The sequence below is a fragment of the Micromys minutus genome (genome assembly GCF_963924665.1).
Source record: "Micromys minutus genome assembly, chromosome: 26".
NCBI classification, from domain to species: domain Eukaryota; kingdom Metazoa; phylum Chordata; class Mammalia; order Rodentia; family Muridae; genus Micromys; species Micromys minutus.
The window spans coordinates 34425332-34442814 of NC_137961.1; the positions used below are offsets into that span (position 1 = coordinate 34425332).

Genomic DNA, 17483 nt, shown 5'->3' on the forward strand with positions numbered 1-17483 from the left:
CCTGGAACTTGCTCTGTTGACCAGGCTTCCTGTCTCTGCTTTCAACATGCTAGGATTAAAGGCGTGTACAACCACCACCAATGTGCATTAAGTTTTACTTTTGTAAAGATACGTAAAAATGATCCCTGGTTTATGGTGACTTATCCCTGGGGGCAAGAAGGCTGCCCACAGGTTCAAGGCCAGCCTAGATGATAGTAATGAGATAACATCACCACAAACTAGAAATAAGGTGCAGTAAGTAAGCCTAGGTAAAGCAGGAAATGGGGCCCCCACACATTCCGGTGGGAATGTGAAATTGTAAATCCACTTTGAAACCAGGCATGGCATTTTCTTAGTGTTAAACATATGTATTATGTGACTCAGCAAATCTCCCTGATATTCCCCCAACACAGATACAAACTGCTCACACAAACATGTGCAGATGCTCACAGCTGTGACGGAATTTTAATAATAGCCTTAAACTTAGAAGCAACCGGAAATGTCAATCGGCTGACTAAAGGACAGTAGAGACCCTCCCTTTTCCACCATCTCACCCCCCATAATAACCAACTGTGAGGGCCAATCACAGTTTCAAACAGGAGATGGCAGGTTCAAGAGAGAAAATTCTGGAGTCGGCAGTGCATACAGTTCTGAGCAAGGCTGTCTCCCTCCATCCTGCCAAGGACATTAATCACCCTTTGTCCAGTGTATCCCTGCTCTCCAACCTTCCCACCTGCAGTCACCATGTAGTTCTGAGGATGCTCACCGTGTATCACTATTGGCCATAAAAAGCAACGAAGTATCCATTCACTGAAACGAATAACTCTTGACAACTCTACACTACAGGAAGGAAATCAATCTAGGCAACAAAATACCTGTGGATGCTAAGCTAATAAGATGAAGCCTCAGGTGGAGATATTTCTTCTGTGAGGTAGCTCTGGAGAGAACTCGATCATTTATAACGGCAAGGCCTTCTCAAAAGAAAAATGCTACCTTTGTGTTTTCTAAGAAGCATCTCCTATAGCATTAGTACCGGCAACTAGAAAGACATCAAGAAGAAATTCAGGAAGGAACAAGAATGGCCAGCCTACTGAGGGTGGCAGAAGACCATAAGCCTTATGTCTAGTTAGGGTTCCTATTGCTGCAACAAAACACTAAGGACCAGAAAGCAAGTTAGGAGAAAAGGGTATATTTGGTTTACACTTCCATATCACTGTTCATCAGTGAACTCAAGGCCCTGGAGGAGTGCTACTTAGTGGCTTTCTCAGCCTGCTTTCTTTTTTTTAAAAAAAAAAAAATATTTATTTATGCATATGAGTACACTGTAGCTGTCTTCAGACACAGCATAAGAGGGCATCAGATCCCATTACAGATGGCTGTGAGCCACCATGGGGTTGCTGGGAATTGAACTCAGGACCTCTGGAAGAGCAGTCAGTGCTCTTAGCTGCTGAGCCATCTCTCCAGCCCCTCAGCCTGCTTTCTTAAAGTACCCAGAACCACCAGACCAGGAATGGCTCCACCCACCATGGGCTGAGCCCTCCCACATCAATCACTAATTAAGAAAATACCCTACAGTCTTGCCAACTGCTCAACTTAAGCCTCGCTCCTCTGATGACGCTAGCTTGTGTCGAGTTGGCATAAAATTAACCAGGTCACCTATAATTCCATTTCTTTTAATATCTAAGAAAGGAAAACTCATAAACAAAAAGGAGATTGACGGTCATTGAGAGCTGGGGTGAGGTTAGGGAGGTAGTGAATGGAAATCTATCCTTTTCCTGGATGACTGGAGCTTTCTAAAGTTAAAACGAGGTTGCACTGTACAGCTCAGGCGCACAACAGAAGTGTATCTCCACAAAGCAAGTCCAAGATGAAGGCACAAACACAGATGGTCCCGGTGAATTCTTTCTCTAGCTCGCTGAGGACAGCGTCTCATTGTGTGGTCAAAGGGCAGAAACTCAAATGCAGGAGTGACTGGGCGGCTGACCAACCTCTAGCCCAGAAAGTGAGAGAGAAAGACTTAAGGCTCCCCGGTGTTTCTACATACAGGGACACTAATCTCATCATAAAGACTCATCCAGCTTAGTTACCCCTCAAATTCTGTCCACATGTGGATGAGAGGGACAGTTCAGTCCTAGCAGTGGCAATGGCTGCATGATGGTGAGTATTCTGGAAATTTCTCATTTATCTTGGGGCATGTAATATACCTCCATAAAGCTGTAGATAAAAAACAATTAATGAGGTCTGTTTAAAAATGAAATGGCAGTCTATGTAGCAAATGCTTTGACTAAGTTATTGTTATTATAACAACCCTGAAAGGTTGATATTATTTTTGTATCACAGATAGGGAGAATGAGGCTTAGAAAAGTTAAGCTAGTCATACAATTTGCAAACACGGCAAGTCAAATCCTAACCTGGTCTACCTGCTACCTTTGATGGGGCACCTCCTGAGACTTGTAGTTCTCTGGGGTTCCAGGGGCAAGATTTCCTCTCTCAAGGCCAGTATGAAATCCAGAGAGACTGAGACTGACCAGCCTCTGGCCCAGAGAGGCAGATAGTAACAGATGATGTCATGTGAAACAATGAAACGGTATCTCCATCTGAGCAGCTCTCTCTGGAGTGGAAGGCAGGAGAGCCATGAACAAGGCACCAAGGATGTAAGTACACTTCCCCCTGGACAGAAATGTCTTCAGGATGAGACGAGGCACTCTCCGGGGGTTCATGGTACTCACACAGCACTAGAAGCTCCCTAAGTTTGCATCATTACTTCAACAATGAAGGGCCTGACTTATTTTAGTTTTGCTTATTTTTGAAACTATCTATGACTCGTGACTGTGGACACAAACACACCTGGCCAGGACCTAACTTTCTTGGGGATTTGCTGTGACGCTACCTTCAATCAACTGCTCCCTGACCTGCCACTGTATTGTCGGTTAATGAGGGATGAGCAATGTCTTACAAAGCCCCACAGTAGTGGTGACAGGCACTTGGTCCAAGCTATCAGACTGGACACTGAGACCTCAATGGGGCTTTCTGACCAAAGGCTGGTCCACCTAGCCAGGAGGACAGCCTGATATGATTACCACCCTCCCTCCACTGCTCAATAAGCCTTTGGGTAGGAACTTCTCCAAAGAGACATCTTGTCCACTGGCTACAAATGTGGGTGGGGAAAAGTCATGTGATTTTTTTTTAAGACTGTCAAATGCAAATTACAAACTCTCCATTGGAAAGATAGCAATGAAAACATTTGCAGCGCTTCTTGTTACTTCCCAAGCCTTCGTCCCTTTACCAAAAGCCGGTTCTTTTAAAACGATGAACCAAACAACAGGTCTGTAGGCAACAAGAGGTAGGCTATTCCCAGAGAACAGCTATGGCATTTTTCCTTGTTACCTTGGTAACCGCTACCTTGGCACCCTTGTTGATGAGCTGAACCACATTCTCTGTTTGGCCTTTGTACGCAGCTATGAGCAGGCGTTCTGAAAGCGCAGCGACCACATCCTGCTGGCTCATGAATTAGGAGAGAAAGGGGCTCTCAGGAAAGCAGTAGATCAGTTTCCTCAGCTCCACACGCGGCCGCTGGCTGGGTGCTCAGAATCATGGGGGACGCCTTTGTTACTACTCCATCTTCAGGTCCTACGAGTCACAAAACAAAGCGTCCATCAGTGTCACTCAGCCCACGAGGACAGCCCACACCTCTGCTGACCTCAGGGTGTTCCTATGCTGCACAGCACAGGGGAGAAGCTAAGGAGACAGGAAGCCAGAAGCACACTGTCACAGCCCGTCAGAGTGGAAGGCAGCACATTGTGCCAACCTCTCCGGAACATTCTCCACGAGACGGACAGAACTGGGAGGCTGCATTTCTACACTGGGAAAAGAGGCCTGATATAACAGCGGGGCGGAGGAAGGAAAGGTGGGGGAGTGACACAATTATATTTTAATTATTTTTTAAAAAGAGGGGATCTGATATAACTCTCTAGATAACCCCTGGCTATATCCATAACAACACATACTGTGCATGATCAACCTTTAGCCCTGAGGGCCAGGTTCCTCTGAATCCAACATGGCTGACATGCACTCAGAGACCCTGGTAGGCTGGCTGTCTCTTTGAGGAGACAACCCCATGCCCACCTCTTTCTGCAGCAAACATGATTTCCTTTGTCCTTTACACAAACAACACAGTCTCCTGTGTTCGGAACAGACAGAGAACTGAGCACAGCCCAGGGTCGACTTCAGTTCTGAACTGACGAAACACTCCCCATGTGAGGAAGCTGAAGTCTCACTCAGCGCAGCCAGCTCTAGCACTGCCAGTTTAGAAACAACCCCCTCCACAAATATCCCCCACCCCCTTGCTTAGTGGGAGGAAAATAAATGGTCACCAAACCACTTAGGGCTGAGTCTTAATAGAACTCTAGACTCTGTTCAAGTAGCCATGGTAATATCTTTAGAACAAACCAAGTCAGAGTACTGATTTCAGCTCTGAGGCAGGGGGAGGAAAAGGAGAGAGTCTCTATGTGGCCATTTGCTGCAAAGTTTGAAGACCTGAGCTCAGTTCCTGTACCCACATGATTGAAGGGGAGAACAGGCCTCTGACATTCACATGGCACCATATTGCATGTACATACACACATACACACACACACACACACACACACACACACACACCACATAATATGCATGGAAAAACCATACTTTTCAAGCCAACACTGGATCATGTTTTGGTGTTTGTACTGGCTGGTTTTGTGTCAACTTGACACAAGCTGGAGTTATCACAGAGAAAGGAGCCCCAGTTGGGGAAATGCCTCCATGAGATCCATCTGTAAGGCATTTTCTCAACTAGTGATCAAGGGGGGGAGGGTTCAGCACATTGTAGGTGGTGCCGTCCCTGGACTGGTAGACCTGGGTTCTATAAGAAAGCAAGCTGAGCAAGCCAGGGGAAGCAAGTCAGTAAGTGGCATCCCTCCATGGCCTCTGCATCAGCTCCTGCTTCCTGACCTGCTTGAGTTCCAGTCCTGACTTCCTTTGGTGATGAACAGCAATGTGGAAGTGTAAGCTGAATAAACCCTTTCCTCCCCAACTTGCTTCTTGGTCATGATGTTTGTGCATGAATAGAAACCCTGACTAAGACAGTGTTTGAGAACATCTTGGCATCTTTCACAGTTGCTTCAAGAAACTTGATAATCATTCAGCCTCAGGTTATGTGGCTAATGAGTGACGCTGGGAAACTGGGGTAGAGCCTCATACAGATCGGAGCCCGACCACCTCTACTCCCCAGCAGAAGGGAGTGGACACTGCATTTTGTTATAAGAAGAAATCTAGCTGGCTCTAAACACAGTCATTTTAGAAAGATCATTCTTATCTGCCCCAATCTCTATTATCAGTTCATATCATTCTCCATCTGTTGCTCCAAATATGGCCGAAGATGGTAAGGAGAGAAAGGAACTCAGGCAAGGCCAGTCTGCTCTTGTTCACCAGGTCAGCAGAAGCACCGTGACCCAGCTCAGCCCTGAGATGTGCATTTCCTTTCCTGTGCAGGAAATCGAGCCCAGGGCCTTCCGTATGCCAGGCAAGCGTGCCACCCCAAAGTTACATTCCCAGCCCAGTGAAAGAACAGTTAACACTCAAAGCAGTGAGGGAAACAGCTAAAGCATCACACAGGCATACACACCACACACACACACACCATGTGCAGGAGGCTTGTCTTTATGAGCACAGTGTGTACTGTTTTGTGTGTGTGTGTGTGTGTGTGTGTGAGAGAGAGAGAGAGAGAGAGAGAGAGAGAGAGAGAGAGAGAGAGAGATGGGGGCTGCATTCTATTCATACAAACTACACTGATTTGTTTCTCTTTCAACTCAAACACTGCAAAACCACTCAGTGCCAAATGCAGAAAAACACACAGCATTAGCCACCAGCTCCCAAAGGATGTCCCTTCCATCTGCAGGTCCTTCCCCCTGTCTACCTATTTGTTATCTCTATGCGCTGAGTCGAAGACGGCCTACTTCATACCGGTTTCGTCAGCATTGCTAACCTCCACCCAGTCTACTCCAAAGCTTGCCTGAAAGGGTGGGGAGGTCAGCTGCACTTTCACCCCCACTAGCCCCATTCCCACAGCAATCCAGCCCCTTAGCAACAGACACAAGGTCCAACCAGCTTCTGGGAGATTGCTTGCCACTCCCATCCCAGACAGCAGTCTCAAGCAACAGATGCAGCCTCTCAGATAATGAGACTAGAGCCAGAAGTTCTTGTGGTTACAGCCGCAGGTTGACACAGCTTCCTTTAGCTAATTACCAGGTAATTGCCTTTTGCATGTACAGCTGCCATCACTATTTAAGACAACACACCAACACACACCCCATTGATGATTACGTGTTCACCAACCAGCAATGGTATTTTATGTTTTGCTTTTCTGTTGCAGCTACATAAGGACCCCACAATACAACCCACACACCGACAGGACAGTGGTCATTTACAACAGATCTTGGATATGCCCCGTCACCCCACGAATGCTCACACAGAAAACTGCTTGCAGGATGAGCAACACCACCCCAGGTTATCAGATTTTATCTGCAGCTAACACCATCCCCTCACACTTGGGCATCTCAGAGTCAGTCACGATTTCGGTGCAGGAGCATCTCCCTGTTAGGACCCACACCAGCAGATGCTTTACACACAGGGCAGCTGCTCAGGACCACAGATGCTGTGTCTCCTCTCTCCTGCGTTTCCCCTCCTGACCTCGCTTGGAGTGAGAGGATGCTCTGCTCCCTGTCTGGGAACCAGCAAACTAGGCCAGATGGAGGCAGGCAGGGCTGGGAAGGATGGAGAACCTGAGGGAGGGGACGGGAATACAAGGGTATGACCGCTCTGCAGCTAGGAGTAAGACTTCACTGCTAACCTGTTGGGTGCCCTGGCTGGCACAGCTTTGGCCTCTCATGAAATCTGAGCTTCCTGTTCCAGTAAGATACCCACCATTCAAGAGAACCTTGGGGCTGGAAGTGAGCAATCTGCCTGCCTCCCACCTGTCAATCACGGCCTTTGTCAGAGTATTGTTTTCACTGTGCTCTGGAGGGAAAAGCTTAAAGGCAAACTTGCTGCCTGTTTTTCAGGCAGGAAGGAAGCAGACAGCACAGTAAGTCCAGAGAGTGCACCACAAGCAGCGGGGGTGGGCTCCTAAGCCCCAGGGCCTCCTCCCCTCCCAGCCTATCCCTTCTGCTCCCTGCTCTGCAATTTCTTTTGTTGTTTTTCTGTTTTGCTGTGGACAGCAATGGGCCTATGAGGTTTGATTTTTTTCCCCTTTATTGCTGATTTACAACCAACTCTCCTGGTGCTGGTCAATCTCTGAAAGCCACCAAATTTCATTTCCTCCCCATACACTACTCTAAACGAGCCTTTCAAAGAAAAGTCCTAGCCAGGCATTGTGCGGAGCCCATCAGAGCTGTGGTTAGAGAGCATACGGACTTAGAATAACTAGCCTTTCCCACTGGAGAGATTACTCACACATGGAGCTGTCCTCTTGTGTTCTTTATGGAAATGCAGTCAATTCTTTCCTGGGGAGTCCATAAGCTTCCTGGGGCTGCTGCTCCTGGTGTCTCAGATTTACCTACAGCAATTGTAAGCCTCCCGAAGATCGCTGCATCACCAACCTATGAAGGCATCCATTCAGCTGCAGATGCTGCTCTGGTGCCACTGTTCTGAGTGTTAGAGAGCCCGATTTCGGAGACTGCTCTCTTACAATCGGAGAACCTGTAACCCTGCCCAGCCAGAGCCGGGAGTGATTCGCAGCTGAACAGAGTGCTTCAGAGGGATGGTCGGGTGACGGAAGGGGTGAAGTTTGCAGCCCGGTGTGAATGGGAGCACACAGGAAAGGGTAAGAGGACAACCCTCTGTCCTCACGGAACAGCTGGGGAAATGCTGGCGTCCCGCACGGCGACCCAGACACAAGCTGCTTAAGCAGAGTCCTGGACAGGGACTGCAGCATCGGAGGCGCAGACAGGGTCTGGCAGAGTAGCCACTGAGATGCCTGTAAACCCAATCTGCTGGTAAACTCCTCCACAGGGTGCAAGGGAGTGGGGTGCGGGAGGTGGAGCCCCTTCTGAGGCAGAAGCTTTTAGGTATCACAGGTGTGCCTTCCAGCCCGCTTCCTTGAGCTACAGCAACTTCCTACCGGAAACAACAGGCTTTCTTTTTGACCTGAGCCCAGACACCACATTTCCCACATGAAGACAGGGTTAGAAAGGGGACAACAATTTGGCTACCAGTCCTCTGACCACCATCCTTTCTCACACCTCCTCCCTATTCCCCTAAGGACTGCAGTTTCCGTGGCCATGGGGCCAGCTTCTGTCCTCTGGCACAGAAAGGTCAGACTGTGGACTCCAGCCTATGCACTGTATAAATGTGGAAATATACCAGGGAAACAGTTGCCAAGAGACAAGAGCACCATCTTTCCCTTTTCTTTCTGGCCATACACACACACGGTATTTTCACACTAGCTCATCCAAAAGCAATCACAACCCTACTACTGCTTCACCACTGGGCGCTAAGTAAGGTCACAACACAGATGACACAGATGACCATAACTGACTCCTGCATTGAAGAGACTGCTTGCCTGGCCTCCGAAGTCACCGCGAAGACCCAAAAGACGAGGTGCCAGAAACAAAGCAACCAACTTAAAGCCCATTATCACAAAGAACCGTGGGAGTTCCTCCTCCTGATAATACCCAGTCCCACAGCAGAGGCCATAAGCCCAAGTATGGGGACAGACACACTGCTCACAGAGGTTCTCGGCATAAAGGAGGAAGTGGCAGAGCAAAGAGGCTGCTCTCCAAGCCTCGTCCCGTCCCGGACCGCCATCGCAAAGTAAGAGGGACAACTCTTTCTTGAGCTTCGTACAGACAGGCAAATCTGATGGTTACTGAGTCAACCACTTTGGCCGAAGACACAAAAGCTGTTGCTATGTAAGTTGAGTGATGTAACTTTAATTTTTTTCACACCCTATTTTTAAGGACGGTTCGTAAACGCTTTTACCACTCTTCCAGCCCATCACCCACTCACCCACCAGAAGAAAGGACACAGGGAAGTGGACCTGCTTAGAGATGTTTCTTTGGAGCAACTCCCATCGTATTGTCAGGAGATCAGCAGTTGAGTTCACAGGTCAGCAGCGGCAGCCCCATCCACTCAAACACTTCACAGACACACTAATAGTCCAGTTCAGCTGAGTCCTCAGAAGCAGCAAGAAGTCATGGCACACCACCAGGAGTTTCTTTTGTGTGTTTCTCTCTGGAGTTCCAACAAAAGGAGCTCAACTATACAGTGTAAGGGGGACCAATACATGTGTGTCTTTACAAAGAACCCTTTAACCTGTGTCCAGGTACTTGCTTTAGCAAAATATCCTCTCACTTGGGTCTGCTTCAAAACAAAACCAAACACCCCTTCACGTGTTTGCCCCAGCAAAACACCATCCAACACAACTGACTTTCCACTTGAGGGTGACAAGTGTATATTATCCAGGACACCTTGGTTGTACTGCTCTACTTTTTTTAAAAAAGCTGCTTAGAGGTAAAACTCATGAGCTTGGTGGAACAGAGCTGTGGTGACCTAGTCTCCTGAGGGATGATTACTGTCTACCACCGGCACCTCTCAACTGGGGCTGAACTTGCCCATCACATGTCAGATGACTCTACCCGTGCTCAAACTCAGGCCACTGCTGTCCCTACAAATGCCATCTACTACAGCAAACAAGGTGTCACCATCAACTGTTACCTGCAGCTCTCTACAGGTTCCTGCGATGGACCAGACCCTAAGCCTTATTGTAACTGTCACTGAAAACAAGTGGCAATCAAAGTAAAATTAGGTCGTGACGAGGGAGTGTTGTTATAGAAGAGACATCAAAAATCCAAAGTGCCAAATGTACTTTCTCTCCCCTTAGTCTCCCTCAGCTCCACAGGGACAATGTGGAAAAACAGCCACCTGCAGCTAAGGAAGAGTCTCCGTGAGAAACTGAATCCTGCTAGACTTAGGCCGATACCTTTAGCCTCGAAAACTGAAGGAAGATAAACTGAGGGTTTGTTCTCCGGGTTCAGTGGATTCGACAGCCCCCTTGTGAAACCGCTATGTATGGTGCAGGCTGCTCTCCATCCCTCAAGCGGAGCCCTGCCCCACCATCTTCATCTGCAGTGCCCCTCACCGAGCTGGGAACATGGCTGCTCTTCACCGTCCATCACATAACTAACAGCTGGTTGCTACGGGGCCTAGCGTCCTTGGATTTTGTAAGAATGAGAGGATGTGTCACCTAGTCAACCTGTTTTTTCCAGATGAAACACAGGTCATGGCTCCAACCCTCAGAGCAAACAGGAGTAGGATGTCTTTCCTCTCCTTCCTCACACAGCACAAAGCTCCTAGGACCTGAGGAGAAACTGAGCAGGAGGCCGCCCTTAGTGATGCAGCACCAAAGAGCTGGCCTGCACCACAGCATTGGGAGCTGCCATCCTGAAGCCCTTCTGGTAAATCGACAGATGCTTAAAGACAAAAACAACAGGAATGTGCCCAAACCAACAAAACCTCCCAAGAGCGTCCACATGCGCTAATCACATTGCCTCCCTTTAGACCCTTGGTCAGCTGTTGAGCTTTTTCTTTTCTTTGTGATGTTTTGTCTATTTGTCTATTGACTAACACACAGCAAAGACAACAGCAGAAACTGGGAGAGAAATTACTCCTCTTTAGTGGCTAAGGGAAAGAGACCAGCCAAGCGTTGAAGGTGGGGCGGACGCAGACTTGGGCGTTCAGAGGAGCTATCAGGGGTAGGGTGGTCGGAAGGAATGCAGGATTGTGGACAAGGAGAAAGGGACAACTGCCACCAGAACTTTTAATTCCAGGGCAACGGCCAAAGATGATACCGGGTAGACTGGCAGGTGACATCTGTCATACCTTGTCAAGGAAACTGCCCTGCCTGGTGTGGAAGTTGGTGAGCAGGAGAGTGAAGTGTTGACTCCTTGGAACATGGGCATTCCTCACTAACAGCAGGCTAGCCTTCGCTCTCAGTGGTATGCACACAGTTGCTTCCTCTTTCTTCTTTTCAGTTATTTTGCCCTTGATGTCAGGAGAGGCAGGTGGATCTCTGTGAATCAGAGACCAGATTTCCAATAGGGCTCAGTCTTTTACATAGCTCAGTGGGAAACTTTGACCAATGCCCCATACTTGCATCTGCAGTTAAAGCATACAGAATAGCTCCATTCCCTAAAAACCCCTTGTTCTTCAAGGTCTGCACAGCTTTATCTTTCCCATAATGCCACAGAGCTGGAAGCAGACAGCTCTGTCACCTTGTAAGACTGGTTACTTTATACTAGCAATAACCATTTAAGGTCCATCTTCCATACAAACCACAAAAAAAAAAAAAAAAAAAAAAAAAAAAGTGGTTTGATAGCCAATTTCTTTTCATTGGTGAATAATATTCCACTGTATGGACGTACCATAGTTTGCTATTCCATCCATTGAAGGGCATTTTGGTTTCTTCCTAAGTTTAATTGCTCTGCAAGAAGCTTCTGTAACCATGATGCAGGATGTTCATCTCATGAAGGAAACACCAGGAAGTACAAAACCCCTCATACCACAAGCAGGGTATGTGAGAAGCTATTGTTTGGTCCTCCTGGTGCAGCAGCTGCTCTTGCACCGATCTAACTCCAGGCTCAACGATATCCTTTTAGCTCTTACCTTGTACAGTTCCTCTATCCCATCAGGCACTACCACCCCCACCATCAATGATTCTCCCTCCTTAATTTCTGAGACCTGCTCTGTCCTCCTACTCCCGCTCCAGGACTCTCTTTTCTTTCACTGAAGGGCTCTTCTCTTGCACGGACCTGACACATTGCAGGCCCTGGAGGTTCTTGGCTCTCTCTGCTCATTTTTCTCTCCTCCTCGCTGCCCACACCCTCTTCTGCTGCCTAGGAACAGATCTCTCCACGTCTACCTCTTCAGCCTCATTCACTTCTCCAAAGCTCTATATTTAAACACCCAGCCACCCAACAGACGACTTACTTGGAAGCCCCCTCTCAACATTCTTCCTTCAAAACCCCTTCCTTTTCTTATGTCCCCACCGTGATAAGGGGCTTCAGGTCTCATCGGTCAACCTTACCCGAAACCCGTCTCTCCTTTCCTCTTCTCCCCTCCCCACGACCCTGCAGCAAATCACCAAATGCTCTGATTTGAAAGAGTACAGAACAGAAACAAAGACTAGTGCTCTGCAGCCAGACACCTGGGCTTCCGTTCCAGCTCCACCATTTACCTCCGGAAGCCTCCTAAATGACCATCCCCTTGTGCATTCGAGCAATCCCATCTCGCTGGCCGGAGATGCAGGCACACTGAAGGACGTCTGGCAGCTCACTCAGGGAGATAAGCACCGTTACTAGGTTACTTTCAAACGGTCCTTGTTCTGTCCTCTCTGACAGCGCTGCCTGGATCTGGTACTCACTGATAGCTGCTCTTTAACTGGACACTGAGAATGTTTTCTGCAGCCCCTATCTGTGGTGACCTAAATGTAGAGAGCGCAGTGAGCAAAATAAAACAGCTTTCAGCTTGTACGTGGAAATCTGCTTCCATAGTGGTCTGTACCTGGGGAGAGAGAAGCCAGACCAAACTCATGTTCAAGGTTCAGACAGTGAGTATGTTTTGGCTTCTAATGTATCTTCCATTAAAAAAAAAACTGTATTCAACCCAACACAACCAGGACACAGAGTTGCTGCGACCCGTTAAACTTGACTCCCAGGATGGCTAAGTTGCTGAATTAACAGTCCTATTCTCTGTCCACTCACTGGGTCTCAGATCAGTGAGCCTCTGACAGACATTTTTCCCCTAGCAGATCCCTCACTGTTAGAGGGTGATGAGAAACGAACCTTCTACTTCCGTCTGCTTCAAGATGGCAAAGATTAGGAACAGACCGTGAGCTGACACAGGAGCTGCTCTCCCTGTGTCTCTCTGAAGGTGGTAACCAGGCCTTCAGTGCCAAGCTCTCCCCCACCGTGTGTGTGTGTGTGTGTGTGTGTGTGTGTGTGTGTGTGTGTGCATATGTACGTGTGCAGAATCAATGTCAGCTGTCTTTCTCTATTGCTCTCCTCATTTTTTTTTCTTTTGATACAGCGTCTCTCACTGAATCTGTGGCTTACCAGTTTGGCTCGGTTGTCTGGCTAGCAAACCCCAAGCATCCACCATGTGTCTCTATGCCATCCCAGCTGAGGTGACAGGCATATAGCCACACTCGGTGTTCATGTGGCTACTGGAGATCCTAATTTAGGGCCCCATTCTTGCACAGCAGACACTTTACCCAACACGGAGCCATCTCCCTAGCTCCTGGTGCCAAGTGTTTGTCTTTACCTGTGGGCTTCTCTGTGTTTCTTGTCAAACTGTGACAGTACTCCCATAAAGACTAGATGCTCTGCTAATTTCAGGGCTGAACTCCCACACTAAGCCATTTGCTATGCTGGTCTCTTTGTCTCTAGTCCTGCCCACTCCTTTCTCTACTAGAGTTTCTTCTAACAGCGTGCATGTGGGCATATTTCTCCTTAGCTATACCTGTAACCCTCAGAGACGCACCCCTCTAAAGTTCAGAGACACACAGACCTATTTTGATCTGCCCCCAGACTCTAATTCCAGCTGCTTCTGACCACCCCCCCACATCCTGCTCCCCGGCTTGCTACAGGGTATTTATAGTATCTGAAAGCACCCTTTTGCTATTTTGGCTTCAAACTTTCTATACATCACCCCCAAAGCCCCTTCTCCTTCATATCTGATTCAAGGGTGGCCTCCTCTCAGAAGATTCCTCCATCCTTTTGTTCTCCAGGTTCCCACGGCCAGATTCATACTGCGTGGCAATTCCAGCTCCACCATTTACTTTGGATCAATCAACCAATCAATCAACCCCCCCACTCTGCCTTTCCTTGATATGGGATCTCACACAGCCCAGACTAGCTCTGATTTTGATTTTACACAGCCAAGGCTAGCCCGACACCCCAGTCTGCACCACCCATGCACCGGAATTACAGGCATGCACCCCCACACTTGGCGAGATGTGTACATTTTAAGCCTGACTGTAGCATTACAAAACCAGCCTGTGACCAAGTCATCTTTGGCCTGCATCTCTTACTACCTTTTGATTCAAAAGTCCTCAGCGAAGGTTCTGGGCTATAAGATGCAAAATTAGAGCACAGGGTGACGAGGCTGACTTATGAAGGGATCAATTTCCAGCACCCACACAATAGTTCATAACTGTAACTCCAAACTAGGGGATCCAGTGCCCTCTGACCTCTGGGGGCACAAAACTCACATGATACACAGTCATACATGCATACAAAACCCACACATAGAAAAATAAATTAATTTTTAAATGATTAAAGATAATTAATGAGTAATGATACAAAATACTGGTAAAACACTTGTTTAGTACACTGAGACCCTGAGTTTGATCCCAAGTGATAATAGTAATAATAATTATTATATTTATTATTTATAATGATTATACTATATAACATAACAATATATACAATACTATAATAATATACTATGTAAATAATAGTTATTATTTTATTTTTATTATTGTTATTTATGACACTATTGGGGTTTAGACTATGTTTCCTTGAATATTTCTCTACAAACCCAGGAGCGTGTGAGGCTGAAATTCCTTCGCGTTGCTTCTGTTCACAATCTCTCTCTCCTCAGCCTCTGAGCCTTTCCACACTCAGCCCATGTTCCATTCCTCTGTGTAATGCAGTGTACAGCCTAGCGCCTAGTTCCGGAACAGGAAGGCATGCTCAGGGACAAATGAGCTCACTGTTTGCCAGGTGAATCACAGCCTCTCGGAGCAGGCGCTTTCTCAAGAGCTTTCCCATACTCCATAGTCCAAAAATTCTAATGTTGCAGTGACCCTCAAAAAGTATGCCCACGTGTGGTTTTAATCCTTTTATCCATTCATCTGTCGATGGACATCTAGACTAGTCCACTGACTTGCCATCATAAATACAGCAGCAAAAACAATGGGTGCTCATGTGCCCCAGTGGCAGAACACAGTCTACTGGTTGTATACCCAGGGTGATATATCATGAAACTCGCAGGGAAAATTGGTGATCTGAAGAATATGACATTAAGTGAGGTCATACGATCTTAGAAAGGTAAGAACCAGATACTTTCCTTCATATTCAACAGTAGCCTCTGTGTGTGTGCATGTGTGTGTGTGTGTATGTGTTTGTGTGTGTATGTATATGTGTGTATGTGTTTGTGTGTGTATGTATATGTGTGTGTGTTTGTGTATGTATGTATATGTGTGTATGTGTTTGTGTGTGTATGTATGTGTGTGTATGTATATGTGTATGTGTTTGTATATGTATGCATGTATATGTGTGTATGCGTGTATATGTATGTGTGTGTATATATGTGCATGTGTGTGTATGTATGTGTGTATGTGTGTATATGTTTGTGTGTATATGTATGTGTGTATATAAGTGTATGTGCATGTGTATGTATGTATGTGTGTGTATATGTTTGTGTGTGTATGTATGTGTATGTGTGTGTATGTATGTGTATGTGTGTGTGTGTGTGTGTGTGTGTGTGTGTACGTGCGAACAGACATTAAGTGTGGTTGAAGTCTGAACAGCCAACAAGGAGAGGAAGAAAGAGCAGTATCAGGTGATGAGTAAGGACAGGGGATGGGCAAAGCAAGCGTGCAGACAGATGCGGCTTTTACAGTTGTTACAGGAAGTCACACTGCTGAGGGAACTTGGGGCCAGGAGGGAAGAACAGTGCCGGGGTAGGGGTGGGAGGTAGTCTCTCATCACACAGAGCTTAAGAGGGGATTAAATACAGGGGACTTCTAAAAAGGGATCCAGGCCTAGGGAATCAGAGGCAACTGTTTCTGAAAGGCACAGCAGTATAGCAAAGGCCAGCAGGAAGGGGCTGCGTGGTAACCCTGGGGCCCCGGGTTCCCTAGCTGTGGTCCTCTCAGACCCTAAAGGAGGCCTCTGTCCCGAGAAATGCAGTAGAAGAAATGCTACTGAAAATCAAGTTAAAGTGTGCTTTATGCTGATACTGTCCAAGACCTGAACTGTGTGGCCCCTATCCAAACCACATTAGCAACGGCAGTTAGACCCCGCTTCTCATTTCCCGGCCAAGGGCGGCTGAAGCAGGGTGGGAACCAGCAGGGGGAAGAGGGTCTATTTAAATAGTGCACCCACAAACCGTTCTTCAAATCTGGGCAGGCTACATATCTGACCTCCTTGGGGCTTAGCATTCTTGTATAGTGAACAGAGTTAGCTATAGAGTCTACAACAGTAGCTACTGACTTTAGGGTAGCCTGCATTACCCACACAGTAGTGATAGCACACAGCTCAGAGAAGGTACCCCATGAATATGAGGGGTGTGTGTCTGAACATGAAGTCTCCAATTAACTTCCAAGTCTTTCCCAACTTTTGCTCTGCCTGGATCCCTTACGATAACAAGCCCAGGGGCTGCTCCGGGGATGCGCTGGACTCAGTGCTGCTCGGCACACAGAACAGTGGTGCTTGGCTTCGGCACAGAGCTTTGCTGTGATCAGGTCCTGGCAGAGGTGGGGATGAAGACAAGTGCAGAGCCAGGGAGGCCCTGTGGGCCTTTCTCACCATTACATCATCACACACCGATGATCAGACAAACGTGTGCACAGAACACGCTTCAGAAGATGCTCTCTGACCTGGGTCAACCTCAAGAAGGTGAGGCAGAATTGGGTAGACGGCTTCCCAGAATTCCCTGCCCAACGTCAGCTCAGGCTCATATTCAGCATCCTAGCCCAGGTTATTCGTGGGTATCTACTTGCTAAGGCTGTCTTTATCAAATTATCACAACAGTCACTATGAATTATTGAAAATTAAAATTCTGTCACATCAGGCTGGAGAGATCACTCAGCAGGTAAGAGCACTGGCTGCTCTTCCTGAGGTCCTGAGTTCAATTCCCACCTCTAACCATCTGTACTTGTCTATAGTTCCAAAGGATCTGATTCCCTCTTCTGGTGCGTGGACTTATATGGAGACAAAACACCCATATACATAAAATACATATATAAATAAAAATTTGAAAAAACACAAGCCTGAAAAATAATAAATTCTGCCTCATCTTTGCAAAGAAAGATTCTTCATTTGAACCACTGTAACCGGTGTTGATGGAAATGACACTAACTTTAAATAGCTTATTACATGCCCGGAGCTAACCCCAGAGATATCTGTTCCCAAGTGTCTGAAACAGACTTAAAATAGTCATTTCCGTCAGTATAGTCTAATTATTACCATAGTCAAATTACTTCTACAATGAAAATACATTTAATTAGTTCAGCTTTGACAGTCTTCAGGAAAGAACCTGAAGAAATCACACATTTCAGGTCAACCCGAGATGATAAACCTTCGGTACTTCACAGAGTGGCAGGTTAACCCTGATCTTCATTCTTTTGAATTTATTTTCCATAGAAAGAGGCTTTGTTTTCTCTCAGTAGGAAAATCTAGGTTTAC

At 47.1% G+C, this 17483-nt stretch overlaps 1 protein-coding gene across 2 annotated transcripts in view; it reads right to left on the reverse strand.

Moving 5' to 3' along the window:
- ANKRD6 (ankyrin repeat domain 6) overlaps nucleotides 1–17483 on the reverse strand; it is a gene marked incomplete at its 5' end in the record, with an annotated part of 127003 nt that overhangs the window by 48066 nt on the left and 61454 nt on the right. For both annotated transcript variants that reach the window (XM_080938700.1, XM_080938698.1), the window contains one exon: nucleotides 3367–3609. In XM_080938700.1, coding sequence (XP_080794826.1) covers nucleotides 3367–3486 — 120 coding nt within the window. The remainder of the gene's footprint in view (nucleotides 1–3366; nucleotides 3610–17483) is intronic.